Below are 18,399 nucleotides of genomic sequence, written 5' to 3'. Positions count from 1 at the left end.
GACGTGAAACGTGGGATGGATCTTCATGTTAGGAGGTAAGGTGAGTCGTACTGCAGTGGGATTGATGACCTTCTCAATAGGGAATGGACCAATAAAACGGGGTGACAATTTGCGGGATTCTGTACGGAGGGGGATATTCCTGGGAGATAACCAAACTGACTGACCTTGTTGGTAAAGGGGTGCGGGTCTCCGGTGCTGGTTGGCATGCTGTTGGGCTGTTTCCTGGGCTTGAAGCAGTGCCTCGCGGGTCTCGGACCAGATCTTTTTGCAGAGTTGGATGTGATCTTGAACGGAGGGGACTGCAATGGAGGCTTCGTGAGAGGGAAACAGAGGAGGTTGGTAACCGAGAGAGGCTTGAAAAGGTGAAATACCTGTGGCTGAGCTGGGGAGACTGTTGTGGGAGTACTCCACCCAGGGCAGATGGGAATTCCAGGTAGTAGGGTTCTTCTCAGCCACACAGCGAAGGGCGGTTTCCAGGACCTGATTGGCTCTTTCTGACTGTCCATTAGATTGCGGGTGGAAACCCGAAGACAGGCTAGCTGTGGCCCCCAATGCCTTGCAGAAAGCTATCCAAACTTGAGAGATGAACTGGGGGCCACGGTCAGACACAATATCATGGGGGATGCCATGTAAACGCACAACATGTTCAGTTAGTAGATTAGCAGTTTCAGTGGCTGAAGGCAGCTTTTGCAGGGCAATGAAATGAGTGGCTTTGGAAAAGCGGTCTATGATGGTGAGAATTACTTTTTTACCTTTGGACGGGGGTAGTCCAGTCACAAAATCCAAAGCGATGTGGGACCAGGGACGACTTGGAACAGGTAGGGGGTTGAGAAGACCAGCAGGGGCTTGATGTGATGCCTTGCTTCGGGCGCAGGTGGTGCAGGCGGCCACAAAGTTACGGGTGTCCTGGTCCAGACTGGGCCACCAGAAATGTCTTTTCAGGAGGGCAATGGTTCTGTTTGCCCCAGGGTGGCAGGCAAACCGGGAAGCGTGGCCCCAGTCCAAAACCTGGGACAACCAAATCTGGGACAAAAAGGAGGTCAGCAGGACCATTACCAGGATCCGGTTGGGCTCGCTGTGCATCCCTCACAGCCTTCTCGATCCCCCAGGAGAGCTGAGCAATGATGCGACCAGGAGGCAAAATGGTATTGGGAGAGGCCTTGTCATCACCAGAGGAATAGAGCCGTGAGAGAGCATCTGGTTTGGCATTTCTAGAGCCGGGGCGAAAAGTCAGAGTGAAGTCAAAACGACTAAAAAACAGAGCCCACCGGGCTTGCCTGGAATTCAGTCTCTTGGCTGGCTGAATGTACAAGAGGTTCTTATGGTCCGTCCAGACTAGGAATGGCTTCTCGGCTCCCTCCAACCAGTGCCTCCATTCTTCCAGAGCCAGCTTCACGGCTAACAGCTCCCGATTGCCCACATCATAATTGTGCTCTGCAGGGGAGAGACGCTGGGAGAAAAAGGTGAAAGAACAGCCCCCACCCAGAAGCATCGACTTCAACGACGAACTGTCTTGTGGTGTCTGGCTGAATGAGTACTGGAGCAGAGGTGAAAAGCTGTTTTAGCTTACAGAATGTTTTTAATGATCTATTGTTTTTAATGTATTTCTCTTGTAAAGCACATTGAATTGCCTTGTGTATCAATGGTGCTATATAAATAAAATTGCCTTGCCTTGCCTTGCCTTGTGTGCCTCAGGTGACCAACAGAACTGCACTTTCACAGAAGTGAGTCTGGTGAGAGGAGAGGCAACCTTACTATAGTCCCTGATAAAGCATCTGTAGAAGTTAGCGAACCCCAGGAACCACTGCAACTCCTTGTGGGTCTTCGGAATGGGCCACTCCTCCACTGCTGTGATTTTGCTGGGATCTGCCATGACTTTACCACTCTGAACAATATACCCCAGAAAAGAGACAGACTGAACATGAAATTCACATTTCTCACTCTTCACAAAAAGCTTGTTTTCCAGGAGACGTGTGAGTACTTGGTGGACATGCGAGACATGCTCCTCTTCTGACTTGGAGAAGATTAAAATGTCGTCCAAATAAACAAACACAAACAGATTCAGGAAGTCTCTGAGCACATCATTGATGAGGCACTGAAGAACTGCAGGAGCATTAGTAAGCCCAAACGGCATGACCAGATATTCAAAGTGCCCCAGGGGAGTATTAAAGGTGGTCTTCCATTCATCTCCCTCTCTAACCCGGACTAGATGGTAAGCGTTCCGGAGATCCACCTTAGTGAAAACCTTAGCACCAATCAGAGGCTCGAAGGCCGAGTCAATGAGGGGAAGGGGGTACTTGTTCTTAATGGTAATATTGTTGAGGCCCCGGAAATCAATGCAGGGTCTGAGGGACTTATCTTTCTTAGCAACAAAAAAAACCTCTGCCCCTAGTGGCGAAGTAGAGGGTCGTATGATGCCAGCAGCAAGGGAGTCAGATATGTACTTTTCCATGGCCTCCCTCTCTGGTCGAGACAGATTGTAAAGACGACCGGAGGGGAGAGGGGCACTGGGCAACAGGTCAATAGTGCAATTGTACGGACGGTGAGGTGGTAATGACAGTGCTTTTTCCTTACTGAAAACTTCTCTTAGGTCGTGGTATTCTGGGGGGACATTGGACAGGTTAGGTTCAAATGGCTCGGGTACCAGCTGTTGTTTGTCTCCTCCTGTAGGTGGCAAAGCAGATTTCAAACACAGAGCATGACAGAAAGGACTCCATCCAATAATTTTTTCCAAGGGTATCCGAGGACTAATGGAGTTTGAAGTGCAGTTATGACAAGGAAGGTGAGGACTTCACAATGGTTACCAGAGAAAATGAGTGTGATAGGAGACGTTTTGTGAGTTACCTGAGCAAACTCAGTACCGTTGAGCTCCAGGGCCGGAATGGACTTTTCTAGGGTTGTCAACTTGCATCCAAGATGCTGTGCCAATTGTTGGAGAATCAGACTGTCCTCAGCTCCAGAATCAATAAACGCTTGAACCGGTTGAACCAAATTGCCAACACACAGAGAGCAGTCGAGAGGCTGGGGGGGAATGGTGGCTCGCCAGTACCCCCATCCTTACTGGCGAGCCCTGTCTTTTGGGCGAAGAGGACAGGTAGTGACAAAATGACCAACTTGAGCACAGTATAAGCACTCACCAGCATGACGCCTGTGGAGGCATTCTTCGGTTGTTAATTTGGCTCTGCCTAGCTGCATAGGCTCTTCCTCCGCAGGGTGAGCTGGGGGGAGCGAGTGCGTGACGGTCTGTGCTGGTCGTGCCATAGGAGGGGAACTAGAACAGGTGCTTGGAGGGTTAGGGAAGCGGGATGCCTTCTCCCAGCGCTGCTCACATAGGCAATTGTCCAATCTGGTAGCAAGAGAAACCACAGCTAACAGATCGTTAGGGTCATCACGAGCAGCTAGCTCGTCCTTGAGTTGTTCATTTAGCCCCTTAATGAAAACCCTCCGGAGAGCAGCATCGTTCCACTGAGAATCCGCGGCTAAAGTCCAAAATTCTATGGAGTAATCTGCTACAGACCTTGTGCCTTGACGTAGATTCAGCAAACGAGTAGCAGCATTACCATGGTGGCTGGGGTGGTCAAAAACTGTCTTCAACCTGGTCTTGGCTGGGGTGGTCAAAAACTGTCTTCAACCTGGTCTCAAAATCATCATAGGATAGTGTATCAAACTTCACACAGGAGCTAGTAGCCTCTGCCCATGCCAACGCTCTGCCTCTCAGCAACCCCAAAACATAGTGAATCTTTGACGAAACAGTTGCAAAAGATATTGGGCGCTGAGAAAAAACTAGCCCACACTGTAGTAAAAAACCACAACATTTCTCTAGATCCCCACAAAAAGGTTCTGGGTCACTCATGTGAGATTCTCTGGGCTCCTTGCTGGCAGGAGAGGCAGTGGTTGCAAGGATGGACACCTGCCGGGTTAACTCCGAGATCTGAGACGAGAGAAGCTGACTGTGGTCAAACAGGGCCCGGAGAGATTCTTCGTGTTTCCCTAATAGGGTTCCTTGAGCTGTCACAGCTTGACGGACTTGATCTGCGGGTTCCATGAGTGGAGCCAGTTCATTCTGTTAAGCCTAAGCTTAAAGAAACAGAAACTGGATCCACAATGTACATTCAAACAAACAGTCTTTATTGTCCAAGTCCAAGGGTGAGGAGAGGGGGAAAAAACTCAGGGCTGGGGAAACTTCCAGGGAGGAAAAGGCGGCTGGCAGAGCGTGGCAAAAAACGGAACTGAGGATATGGCAGGGCACTGAGGACAAAGAAACAGAGACACAGGTTAGCAAAAATCAGGTTGGTTCAAAGATTGAAAGTGCAAGTTCCAAAAAACACAGCAAAAAAGGGCCGAGCTGGTTACCGCAGACGGATAATCAACAAACTGGCGATGAGTGGAGAATGAGACCAGGTATTTGTGCTGCAGCAGAGGTGAGTGGCAATCAACGGAGATACAGTTCAGGTGGTGGAGGAGGAGCTGCAGCAGAGGTGAGTGGCAATCAGCGGTGATACAGTTCAGGTGGTGCAGAGGTGAGTGGCAATCAGCGGTGATACAGTTCAGGTGGTGGAGGAGGAGATGCAGCAGCAGAGAAGTAGGGTCAGCCACGCCCAGCCAGTAACAGACAGGGAAGACCAAACAAACCAAAACAAGCAGGGAGGGAAACAGAGAGAACACACACACCCTGCATCCCAACAGAATTACCATCAACGCACTACTTAATATTAGCATCGCGATCAGGATAATATTATCCTTGCAAACGATCCATTTTTATTTCACGTTTGACATAAAACAAAATATGTGCTCATACGTAGAGGCATACATTCCCCATGCTCTCTGGAAAACAAACTAATAGTGGCTGATTTCTGTCCTTGTGTCCAGTCATTGTTATTGTTAAGGATGCAAATGCTAGATAGGCTCTGTGTTTTAGCCTTATTACCTCCGCCAAGGAGGTTATGTTTTCGCCGGCGTTGGTCTGTTTGTCTGTTTGGCTGCAAAATAACTCGAAAAGTTCTGAACAGATTTTGATCGGTTGAAGCGAAGTGGATAAAATAATAAAATGGCGGGAAATCCGAGCTGCTTGGCGGAGGTCTGTGTTCTCGGAGTGCTCTAGTTGGTACTGTTATCTCATGTAAGAGAATGTCGCCACCTGCTGATGTGGCGAGTGACTGCACCTCACACAGATATTTTTGTACAGATCCTGCTGTGGTAGGAATTTGACAGAATTACACAAATAAACAAGAGGGAAGTCACAAATGTCACATGGCCCACAAACTGACAGGAAGCAATCCACAAATGTGCAAAAACAGTTTCACCTGTAAAAATGGATCAACAGATGTGTAAATATGACTTCACATGTATTTGCTATGGTGAAACTGTGTACATGAATAAAACCTGTAACATTTTTATGTGAAATTAGGTTCCATGGTTTCAGGTTCCATGTGGTTTAATGGTTCAGTCATACAACTCTATTAGATGATACAGAGTTGTGATCTTACTTATTCGACCTTTGCTTTATTTTTTTAAAACATTTAGCTTGAATAAAAGAGGAATTGTCAGAAAAATAATTTTCCTATTGAAAGCAAAGCAAAAGCTTGATGAATCTGAGTTTAATCAGATCAGCTGTGACTTCTGTGATTTTTTTCCTATATTGTATTTGCAGTGCTAAAGAGGACCAAGAAGAGTAAAAATGACCTCATCAATGCAGAGGAGGGCGAGGACCACTTCACTGACATCTCATCTGTTGGTGAGGACGAAATCTGATACACAGTATCACAGTACCTCATTATTGAAAGTCTCCATGCTGTCCAAACTTCAAACTGTGTTGGGACTGTATATCAAAGTCTCTAACTGAAGTTAGACAAGAAACAGAAGTTAGAGTGTCTTTAGCTTCTGTACTGTTGTATTTTCCAGTGAAATGATATATCATGTAGTTTTGTACAAGAGCAATTTAAATCATTCCAGCATTGCAGCAAGCAGCATATAATTGGATTGCTAAAAATAGGGCAACCTAAGCCCAATTTAGGGTTTGGCGCGTTAGATTTTCGCGCCAAAGATTTAGATTGTCGCTCGACCAGAATTACATGTTTCCAACAGAAAAAGTGTCGCATGACACTTTTCTTTCTCGTCACGCAGGTCAGTTGTCACGGACAAAATCATATTTTGTTGCACAATGTGATTGGTAGTGTCATTATCGCAATCCAGGCCATGATGTGAATCCACACTGACTCCAACCTGCATTCAGTGTGTCTGTCTACAGAAGCTACAGTCTGTCAGCAGACAGGGGCCATCCTATCTTAGATCTATGGGCTGGTCAAACTGCCTTCACCAGGCGAACTGATAACAGACATTTACTGGACAAAAATAGTTTTCACGTCACAGGAAGAAATCCAACAATGTTTGTATTTACTGATTCATTGATTTTATATCCCAGCCTACTGTAGTGAGTTAGGGGAATCTACAGCTCACAGACAGACTGGGAGCTTATTAATCGATGAGTAAGCCTATCCACCTTATTCCTAACCCCCATGATACCTTGTGTGAATTATGGGCCCGACCTCTGGTGCCGAACTGGAACTGGCATTTTTCAGTTTTAACAGCAAGCTAACAGTATGCTTATCCTCCTTTCTATAGTGATTGTGAAATAAACGTGAAACACACCACCTGTTACACCTCAAATGGGATAATGTGATCATACCTCTGTCACCTCTGACAGCCATCTCAAAGCATTGGTTGTTTACCTTTTTAACCAAGCGCTTTAGTAATTAGCTTGCTATGTTAGCATGCTGTTAAATTTAACTGAGCCTGAGCTAGCTCACAGTAAACAGCTACTCCTTATAAAAGATGATTTATAATTTCTTGCAACTCATAAACAGATGCTGAACACAGACATTATTAGGGCTGACCCAAAAAATTCGAAGCTTCGAAGCTTCGTTCGATGGCACGGGTTTCGATTGTGAAAAACTTTTTTTTCCCTTTTTTTGGGGGAGGCCATAAACGCAACACTAACCCAACGAGCGCACTCAGAGCCGCTCTGAGTCTGGTGTCAGAGACACTTCTGATGCTCTGAGTTGTGCATCTGTTTGATTGTGCTGCAGTGTGCGCCAAGGGTTTTAATTTAAGGTGCTCACAGACTCGGGTGCACTATAAGCGGAGCGGACTCCGCGAGGAATGTCCGCAGTCATTCGGGCTTCCATAGTCGAGCGCACTTCCGTGTTGTAGTTTCCTGTAAAAATGTCCGTGAAACACTACATTACCCCCAATTCTTGCGCGTTTCTGTCATGGCGATGTGAAAAATACATGCCGAGCAGTCTTTTGAGTGACACTGGTGTATGGAGCGGAGTCTTCGCGGTCGTAAAATCTGAGTTTTGCGTGCACAGGGCTTGCGGACGTCCGCTTTTAGTCCGCGCGGACCTCCGTGGAGTCGTCCCCCCCCCCCCCCCCCCCCATCGTCGAATGCTTTGAATTAAATTCGTTCTGAGCTCCGAAGCTTCGAATGTCCAGAACTGTAGTCGAAGGTCAGCCCTACACATTATTTAGTATAAATTGTAGTTCCATTTGAAGTTGATAACCCCTGATGTGTACTAGCTAATGTTCCACTCATCTTCATCAACAATGCAGTTTATACATTTTTAAAACTGTTGTTTGAATAAATCAGAGTTGTACTGTGTGAAACATAAAGCCGCAGACTTCAGTGATATCAGTAATATAATGTAGTGGTAAAATAAATAACTTGGGCCATTCCTAAAGAAGTAAGGTAAATCAGTAACACACTCTCAGACAAGATGACTAAACACGTAGTTAAAGGTATGCTACCATTTTTATTTTATGATGAAAATAGCAATGGGTGAGGAGAAGAGATAGACCAGAGATAATGATAAAAAGTGTCCAAAGTTTGGGATGATTTCAAACTGAAACAAAACAAAAACTCTGTATAGTGAGTTTATTATAATACTGAACTAGCTTACCTCAATAGCACAACATTAATACTTAAGTATCTCAGCAGAAAGCATCTAGTCCAGGGAGCGGACCCAACAGAAGGTAACATTGACGTCAGCCTCCCTTTAAATCCACACCGACTCTGACCTGCATTCAGTGTCTCTGTCCACAGAAGCAGTTGTCTGTCAGCAGCAGCTCAGTGAGATCTGAGAGCACAGCAGCTGGTCAAACTGCCTCAACCAGGCTGACTGACAACAGATAATTACTGAAGGAAAATTGTTTTCATGTCAGCACCGTGGGCAGAAATCAATAGTGTTTGTATTGAATTATATTTCTGGTCCAACTCTAGTGAGTAAGGGGAATCTGCTGCTTACAGACTGACTGGGAGCTGGGAGCTGATCAGTTAATGAATATATTGATAATAAGTTAAAAACACAATCAAGCAGGATAATTGTGTGATTTTAAACAGCTGTCTGTGCAGTTTAAACTACACTTTGTGACAGAAATATACTCGGGCCTTAAGAAAATGCAAGGTTTCTCTGGTTAACATTGAGCCCTGGGGTCTAGATGAATTAAATGATGACTACTCAAGACAAGCGGCACGGTGGTGTGGTGGTTAGCACTGTGGCCTCACAGCAAGAGGGTTCCTGGTTCAAATTTGCAAGTTCTCCTTGTGTCAGCGTGGGTTTTCTCCAGGTACTCCGGCTTCCTCCCACAGCCCAAAGACATGCAGATTGGGGAAAGGTTAATTGGTGACTCTAAATTGTCCGTAGGTGTGAATGTGATTGTGAATGGTTGTCTGTCTCTACATGTCAGCCAATGTCAGCTGGGATAGGTTCCGGCCCCCCCGCGACCCTCGAGAAGATAAGCAATTAGAAAATGGATGGATGGATACTGAAGACAATATTTTTCTACATGAATAGCTAGCAATTTGTCAGCATTACCAAACAACATTAGTTAATATTAGCCAGCTAAAAACCACAAAATTACATCACATGTTAAGGGAGCGTATCTATGTTTCCAGGGTTCTGTTTCCCGGGTTCTATGTTCCCCACTTAACCCTGCAAAAAAGGTTCTATGTTTCCTGCTTACACAAAAAAGGGTGCTAGTGCTATGTGCTATGTTGCCCGCTCAACCAAGCGGGAAACATAGAACCCTTTTTGTGTAAGCGGGGAACATAGAACCTTTTTTGCAGGGTTAAGTGGGAAACATAGAACCCTGGAAACATAGGGATGACCCCCTAGGACACTACATCCCCGGTGGAGAGTGAACAGCATTTCAGACCATAGCTGCTGTAGCAACTTGAGTTTAGCTAGTGCAACCTCAGTCCCGTGGTTCACAACAGGCTTGTGGCCAGCAGCATTGATTTAAGTTATAGAACATTCAATATGGGAATATGAAAAAGCCTCTGCTGAAAATGTGTATGTTCATTATACCACATTTAGTCCATTTGCCCTTGTGGTTCTTTGTGTTATTTTTTCTGTGGCAGTGGAAATTATGTATATGAATTATATGCTGAATTGTATTGAAAAGTGCCAATTTTAAAATGACAAGTACATTGCTCTGCAGTACATTCTTAAAACAAGGCTTAGGTTGAAAATAACTACATCCAAACACAGTCTTGATTTGGTAAGAACACCTTTCTTTAAGACTTGGTAACTTTATTGCATTGTGTGTGTTTGGCTCCAACTGCCCCCCCAGGGTCACCGTTCACCCGGGCCAGCTTAAAGAGCAAGAACGAGAGCTCGTCTTACTTCAGGAGGAAAGAGAAGAGGATTCGCTTCACCATCCGCCGTTTGGTCAAATCCCAGAGCTTCTACTGGACTGTGTTGTGTCTGGTTGGCCTCAACACGTTGTGTGTAGCCATAGTACACTATGACCAGCCCGAATGGCTCACCTATGCACTATGTGAGCTCCAGCAGTTGTATACATTGTCACCAACTGTCATGCAAACCAATATGCCTTCATCATATAACTATTTATCTTACCACTACTCTTATATTTGGCTGTGTATACATTCGGGAATTAGAATATCCACCAGTAAGTATTAAGTTTCACCTAGTGGCATCAACCCTGAACCTTTACTTACTAGAAAGAATTTAAGTAAAGAATTTGAATTTAAATCAATAAAACACACCCTTGCTCAATCCAACACATTTAGGGGTTTGCCGCTACAGCCTTGCTTGAGCTGGCATGATCAGTAGCTTATAGTGGCTAATGTTAGCTAACTTTAAATTAAGATTGCTGTGTAACTGACATTACTGAGTCAGTTTGCTGACTCATAGTGGTGCCACTTTTTAATATTTCAGCATTTATCATGTTCCTGAAATTGTCACTTGTGACTACAACTGTTAGACAAAACTTACATAGTCTTGCTTTAAAGTTGGCTGCTCAGATACTCTGAGCCGTTTACAAATCTTGGCCATGATAGAGTGCTACTGTATTTCCTATTTATATCCTGCTCTGCTCAGGCAGATTAAAAAAACAAAGACTGGGGCAACCTCTAGCTCACCTGGCAGAGCCCCATGTGCACTGAGTACTTGCAGCAGCCCGGGCTTGATTCCATCCTGTGGCTCTTTGCTGCATGTCATCCTCCTTTTCTATGCTCTCTTTCATGTCATTCGTGAGCTGTCCTACAATAAAGGCAAAAAGTCCCCCTCCAAAGAAAAATCTTTTAAAAACAAAAAGAAAAATAAACGCTGGTGTCCTGCTTGAGACAGAGATAGGGACAGTGATATGTGACAGATGTGCAAACATACATCACACAAGTGCCATTGTACATTTCATAAACACACGTGAGCAAATATACATCTCACACACTTAATCATGGGAGTATACAACATTATTTCCTCAAACAATAGACTCTTTTGTGTCTTATTTGCCATAAGCACAGCTGTGCAGGCAGCTTTAGCTGCTTTATTGAATTGTATAAATCAGCATGGAGATGTCTGTAACCTGGGGAATTAATCTGTGTGTCTTCTTATTGTCTCTGGACAGACTTGGCAGAGTTTGTATTCCTGGGCCTGTTTCTGGCAGAGATGTCCATGAAAATGTATGGCCTTGGACCCCAGAACTACTTCCACTCCTCATTCAACTGTTTCGATTTTGGGGTGAGTCGTCCTGTTTAGTTGATTCAGTCCAGAGTGGTTTTAGCATGTAAGCATGTGTAGAGTAATTCAAATGGTTCAGGACCAGTGCCTCAAAGAAAAAAGTGTGTTTGATTATGGCAAGAATAGCATGTTTGGAGTATTTGAAAATGAAATCTGTGTTTACAGGTTATTATTGGCAGTATTTTTGAGGTGATCTGGGCTGCCATCAAACCCGGGGCCTCATTTGGGATTAGTGTCCTGCGGGCTCTTAGACTGCTCAGGATCTTCAAAGTCACCAAGTGAGTCATCAGGATCATCTGCCTGTGTGTTGGGAATACTGGTTATGCCATTATATTTATGTATACATATATTCATATGTCTGTGTGCAAAGGTACTGGAACTCTTTGAGGAACCTGGTTGTATCCCTTCTCAATTCCATGAAGTCTATCATCAGCCTCTTGTTCCTCCTCTTCCTCTTCATCGTGGTTTTCGCTCTGCTGGGCATGCAGCTATTTGGTGGCCAGTGAGTAATTTCAAGGTTCCCACACATTTTTACCAATGAATTTGCAGAACTTCTCAATAACATTTTTACAATATTTTACCCCGTTTCCATGACTTTATTTTAAATGGGTAGGCCTGCATACATCCATATTTTATTAAATACGCACTTCCCAGGCATTTGTGGATAAGCAAATTGCTAGCATTTGCTAACTGTACTCGCTTGTTAGACATTCCCTCTGCCTTTTTGGGAGATAGAAAGTTTGTTTGCATTTATTTCCTCTATTATGAACGTATCTAATAATTATTTTGTGACATTTGTAGGAGCAATACCTTTAGAAAATGTTTGCACTCATCATAAATTTAGGGGCACCACCCTCTGATGGAGAGAAGCGACTAATCAAATTAATAACTCTGGAAATCAATTATTAATTCGTTAGTACACTTATCAATCATGAATCAATCTCAATACCTGGATTATGAATTCTCTATACATTGATCTTAGTTCCTAGCCTGGTTCCAGACCATAGACCCCGCCCACTCAACTGAGTAGGCTTGCATCTCTGGTCTGGCATACTGCAATGAATTTGCGATTTATCTCGTCCAAAAGATGGAAGGACCAATGAACGTTGGGGGTGGGGGCGGGTCTAGCGATTAGCCAGTCAGCGCAACGCTGATGTCAAGCTGTCCGCCAGTGGGTAACTGGTGAGGATAGCAACAATGGCGACCGCTACAGATCCTACAGACCACATTAACGATGCTATCGAGGTATTTTGCCACTACTCGCGTTAATGGAGGACCAAATTAAGGAAGCTGCTAAACTGGATTTAACGGCGATGCAGCTGGGCTTGCACGACGACGGAGACATTTTAAACGGGCAATGCTCGCTTGTTTTCGGCACCCCTGAGGCATGGATACTAATGACGTCAGATTCTGCGTGAGTCGACTGAAGGTTCTGGGAGCTTCAGTCTGACACTCAGGCTACATAGTTCCTGCTCAAAAGAAATATCCACAGACAACGACTTGGCGATAAATGAAGATTTATTTAGGGCTAAATGTTTAACAACTGAGTAAATGAATAGTAAATGAGGATGATATGAAATGACACAAAATCAACAGTATGTATAAATGGATTAAGGCAAGAGGTAACACTTTTGTCAGTTATTTAGTTTGACGATAGTGAGAGAGAGTTTGTGACTGTAGATAAATTGGGGACACAGGGATGCACAAAACCATTTACCTAACGAAACCTAATTAAGATCAGAATAACTAAGTCTACTATTCGACATCAACTCTTATCACGACACAGCGGCTGCATCAGGTGAGGGAGATTTTTGCCTACTTTTAGCAGCGTTGACTCAGGCTGATGTTTCTCCGAGGACCTGGACTGTCACTTTGCGGCTCCCGGGCTTCCCAGCAGAATGAAGCTGGCTGGAACACAGTGGTGGAGGGGCGGTTGAGCCTGACTACGATGTCATTCAGGTGGTCCGCAAACGTTGGTTTATCTTAGGCTGCAGAACGTCTTTTGGTTTGGCAAAAGTCCCCTGCTTTGCCGACACTTTGGCAGGTGTCTGGCAGTGCCTGATCCAATGAATCTTTGATGGAGTTGCAGGTCGAATAGTAGGGCTGGGTATCGATTCACATTTTCCAGATCGATTCGATTCGATTTTCAAGGACTCAGTTCGATCCGATCCGATTCGATTCGATTCGATTCAATACAGTTCAATATCGATTCAGTCAAGTATATTTCAATTATGATACAAAATTTGCTTGGATATTAAGATATTTTCTGAGAACTAACGAAGTATATTTAACAAGGAACCCTCTGACCTGGTGCATTACTATTAAAAATACTGTTTACATTAAGAATGGACCCCAAAGCAGTACATTAGTCATCATGTACTTTTATTTAACATTACCTGACCAACACATACAAAATAAATATTTTGAATTAAATCTAATCACAAGGCAGACAATTTAAATGAAGTGGCGACAAAAAATGTAAACAAAGGACATCCATAACTTTGCTGCCTGTAACCGTCTTATAAAGCTTTTATGCAATACACTACAGTGGTTGTGATGCACACATTGACTGTATCAGAAGAGAAACAATATACGTAGGTGAACCCTGCAGCAAAGTGAACCCTCTTCCTCAGAGAGGATCTTCACCTCCCAGTTTGTTCCTGGCAGCAGAGCAGAGTGAACCGTCTTTCTTCTCAGAGGATCTTTGTCCCATGAGAGCAGGCACGCTGCTCTCCGTGTCTGTGTAAACAACGTTCGCTGGCGATTTGACAGTCACTAGAAGCACATTATGACCCTTTGTAAAAGTTTCTGTGTGGTACCTGTGTTGTACATGAGCTAACGTTAGCGGCTAAGGACGGACTGAGAGGCTGTCCGGTATGTAGCCTGTGTGTGTGTGTGTGTGTGTGTGTGTGTCTGAGGAGCGTCAGTACGTTAGCTTGTTAGCTGTAACGTTAGCCTTGCTGTTTGTCATGTTAATGTTATCGTCGGCAGCCCTGAATAGCTTATAAAGCTTTAGCATAGTTAGTTAACACGGGAACTGCCCATTGGTTCGACAGCCCATTGATTCGACATCCCATTGTTCCGACCATATTAAACTCATTGTTCCGAAGTCCGTTCTGAAATCATCATGCCCTGTGGTTAAGGTCTGGTTAGGTTTAGGCACAAAAGCCACTTGGTTAGGGTCAGGAAAAGATCACGGTGTGGGTTAAAATGAAAAAGAAAGTGACAAACTCATAAGCCGTGAGCCTGCTCCGCCTCAAGCCGGTCGCGGCGCACCATACGCCCGTCGCGAGCCGTTCAGCACCGCGGACAGTCGGACTAATGGGATGTCGAACCAATGACATGGACCCAGTTAACACATTTGTTATCGGCCCATGTGTTTACTGCTACAGAAAAATAATAAATCTTTGGTTTATTTGCACAACGTCGCCTCTCTGCCGTCTTTTATCACGTTTGCTAACGCTAAGTTAACTTTACCAGCAGATCTGTATGAGGTACAAACTGAGGCTACAGTTAGCAGTGTGCTGATGCTTAGTGGTATTTCTTAATCTTTTCTGTGAAACTAATGTGCATTTAATAAACATTCGTACATTGTTAGCGTTATATTTTTAGGGGAAAATGCGAGTGAAATACTCGCACCGTAGACCCATGCCTTCAGTGGACGGCTGTCTCGCGAGATCTCTCGCCATGACCTCAGGTGCTAAATGCTGATCTCGCGAGACTACCTGGGCTGATAGTACTGCAGGCTGCTGCAGTCTGCTACTGGCTGTACAACACGTCCACGGAGGAAAATAGTTATAGTAAAAGATTAATTTTTTAATTAATGAATCGATATTGTGCCATTTAAAGGAAAATCGATTCGAATCGATTAAATCGATTTTTTCAACCCAGCTCTATCGAATAATAGCTTATCTATTTAGCTGTGGCTACTCGCTTATAATAAGGTTGAAAACAATCTTGTTGGCCGTTCGATATTATTATCAATGTTATTATCTACGCGTATAAAAATTGTTGCAATCGGCTGGCTTTGTCGCTTCAGGTATAATGTTACTGAAGGCACAGACAAAAAGAAAGAAAACTCAGGACAGACAAGACAATCCTGGATATGTCGAGCAAAACCTAAAAGTTTAAAATAATTTCGATTGTAAGAAAAGAAAGGGTTACGCAGGAACCAAGTGTAAGAGCGTAACAGGTTAAAGCATAAAGAGTATAACTAGAAGGAAGGACGGCAAAAGAAAGAAGAGAAAAAAAGAAGTCAAAGTAAAAGTAAAGGAAAAGAAAGTAAAAGTGAAGTGAAAGTCAGAAAGAAAAGTAAAGCGTCCAGAGATGCACCGAGCTCAGTACTTTTATCCGACCAGGTTGAGTGGGCATGTTTGAGGCAAGGCGGGTCTCTTAGTAGGCCTATAGACATTACTTTATTTTGGAGGACACTTAATGAACTTTATTTTGCAAGATTATATACTTAAACATGTTACGCGCGATAGACACATACTCTTCCCATTATGGTCAAAATTGACTCTTAACATCAAATTAGATTTAATACGATTATTATACCGCATATATCAGCGGAACACAGGTTTAAATGTTTCATGCACAAACACAAACTAGTCTGCAGTTACTTCAGAATACTAAATGAGAAAGCACATATGAATAAAGACAAGTTAATTAATCAATCTAACTATAACTTAACTCGAAATAAAATAAGGGATTCCTACGGGAACCCTTCTTAACTATCCTCACAAGGTCGCAGTATGACTCCATGTTAAATGAGGGATTAAACACATGAAATTATAACTCACTCATACTATGACCTACAAGAGTGGGGAAAAAATCATTCAACTAAAAAACAAGGATTATGCACAGTTACAATGTTAGAACGTGGATAAAATGTATAGTTTTAATTTCAAGAGACATTTCAAGTTGGTTAACAAGAGAAACTTAGTCTCTGCTCAGGAATTCATCCTGAATTTACGACTCTCATCTGGACTTCTTATCTTACTTTCACCAGGGTGAGAGAAAGATAGAGCGGGGGGGCCCCCCTAGATGTGACAAAAGGAAGAGAGGAGGTGGTTTTATTGGAGGTAGAGTATTCAGTCCTGTTTCACCAAAGATACGATCCTTTAGTGTTGGTTGAGTTGTCAAAACGCTGGATTTTACCAGGATGGTAATCAGCAAACTGGGATCTGGATGGTTTCCAATTGACACCTTTACCACCCTTAGCGTCAGGATGATGGTGAAAGAGTTAATCGACTTTGAGGTGAGGCCGGGACAAAGCAATAAACATTTGACCCTCAGAGTGGCCCATCTCACCCCTGTCCATTTACTTACAATCTAGGTTTTGGGAGAGTTCAGAAGGCTGTTTTTCCTACACCTTGCCTGAACTTGAGCGCTTGTGATACCTTAATAAAATAGATTGCTGTCATGTCCCTTTAGTCCCCCACCATTCAATTGGATCTATGATCCGACACACAGGCCATGATGCCATGATCTGGACATAGATGCCTGAATAACAATACCTGGTGATTAAATCAAATACGTATATTTATACGTCGATACTACCGACGTTTCAAAGAGCATACAGCACAGTACTAGATTCTAAATTAGTAATACAAAGAAAGTATTTTGTGTAACATTGGACATGTTTTTGTGGTTTTATGAATATAATAACAATAGCCAAAAACAATGTATATTTGTATGTATTTTTCTAAAACGTTCTTTTAATTCCAGACCATTTTCAAGTCTGGAAAACACTTCCTAATTTCCTAGTTTATCCAGGAATTTCATGACTGTAGGAACCCTGTAATTTGTTTCTACTGCCGCTGATTATAGTTCTAGTTGTTTTTTAAAAAGCCTTTGAACCTGTAATTCTCAGAATCATAACCCAGTCAAAGGGAATCAGTCCAACTTACTCCAGTGATAGCAGCCCATAAATCAGCTTAAAAACCTAATTGCTGTCGCTTGCAGCACTGATTTTGGTCATGTGAGCTGCTTCCTTCTGTTGGCAAAGAAAGGACTTGAACCCGAGATTGCAGCTTGCAGCTGTATTCATTGTTTGTTGTTCTATGTCACACCTCAAATTGCCGTGAGCTGAAATGAGGTGGAAACATGAGACTTGGCCCAATAACTGGAAATGATGTGCATATCCCTCCCATGGCATGTGACCCCCATCGGTCGCATGGTGGTGCTGTCATTAATATCCAAAAATACAATTTTGGAAAGACTACGCACCTCACACCGCATGTCCAATGACTTGAAATCTGGAACAACATCAAGGTTAATGTGCTCCATAAAAAAGCCTCCTGGAACGTAGAGGTCTGCCATGACAGATTTTTATTTTTTTTTTACTAATTTGCATAATAAAAATAGTAAAATGAATAGAATATTTGTTAATTTTGACTCTATCAGCACCAAATTTAGACCACAGCCTTGTTGGACTGACACACAGATTTTGGTTATAAATGAACAAGATTGATCAAAAACATGGCCATAGTCAATCTCTGTCTTGGCAAAGGGAGGGGCTTGGCAGGTAAATGGCTATAACTCATTAACGATTTGTCCAGTCATCATAAATCTTGATAGATGTCTTCAGTACCTTTTGAGGACTCGGCATACCAAATGATGATGACGGGACTTTGAGTGTGCTGTTAATAAAATGCTGCACACATTGTAATGATGAAACAAATATGCTATTGGTCTCACTCCTTCTTTGGACAAAATTAAACTGAAGCCCAAAATCCGCTGATTGCTACTTTCGGGTTTTATTTTGGCAATTGAGCACCCTCCTTTTGTTGGCCAAAAAATGGCTTACACACGAGATAGCTGCTTGCAGATGTAAATTTCAGAATATTTTTTAACACTAAGGCTCAGACACAACATGGTTATTGTATCAATCAATCAATCAATTTTATTTATAAAGCCCAATATCACAAATCACAATTTGCCTCACAGGGCTTTACAGCACACGACATCCCTCTGTCCTAAGGACCCTCACAGCGCATAAGGAAAAACTCCCTAAAAAACCCCCTTTAACGGGGGAAAAAATGGTAGAAACCTCAGGAAGAGCAACTGAGGAGGGATCCCTCTTCCAGGACGGACAAACGTGCAATAGATGTCGTACAGAACAGATCATAAATTATGAATTAACAGTAAACCGTATGACACAATGAGACAGAAAGAGAGAGAGACAGAGACAGAGACAGATGCAGGCTACTGTGGTACAATATGTTGAAAGTATATATTAATATCTGATAGTATACATATGTGACAATAATCATATGTGTATAATAACAGTAGAAGTATGACTAATGATAACAGCAGCAGCAGGAGGCATCTGGCAGGACCACGGCAGCAACACAACCACACA

The 18,399-nt window shown here is 43.3% G+C and overlaps 1 protein-coding gene across 1 annotated transcript in view; it reads left to right on the top strand.

The window, feature by feature from the left end:
* Positions 1 to 18,399, top strand: part of cacna1ba (calcium channel, voltage-dependent, N type, alpha 1B subunit, a) — a 783,270-nt gene that overhangs the window by 361,097 nt on the left and 403,774 nt on the right. Inside the window, exons 11-15 of the mRNA XM_050050840.1 lie at positions 5,651 to 5,734; positions 9,628 to 9,834; positions 10,924 to 11,036; positions 11,202 to 11,314; positions 11,407 to 11,538. Coding sequence (XP_049906797.1) covers positions 5,651 to 5,734; positions 9,628 to 9,834; positions 10,924 to 11,036; positions 11,202 to 11,314; positions 11,407 to 11,538 — 649 coding nt within the window. The remainder of the gene's footprint in view (positions 1 to 5,650; positions 5,735 to 9,627; positions 9,835 to 10,923; positions 11,037 to 11,201; positions 11,315 to 11,406; positions 11,539 to 18,399) is intronic.

Source organism: Epinephelus moara, chromosome 8, assembly GCF_006386435.1.
Source record: "Epinephelus moara isolate mb chromosome 8, YSFRI_EMoa_1.0, whole genome shotgun sequence".
NCBI classification, from domain to species: Eukaryota; Metazoa; Chordata; class Actinopteri; order Perciformes; family Serranidae; genus Epinephelus; species Epinephelus moara.
Note: the sequence above shows the minus strand (reverse complement) of the source record. Positions and strands in the feature narration are given on the sequence as shown.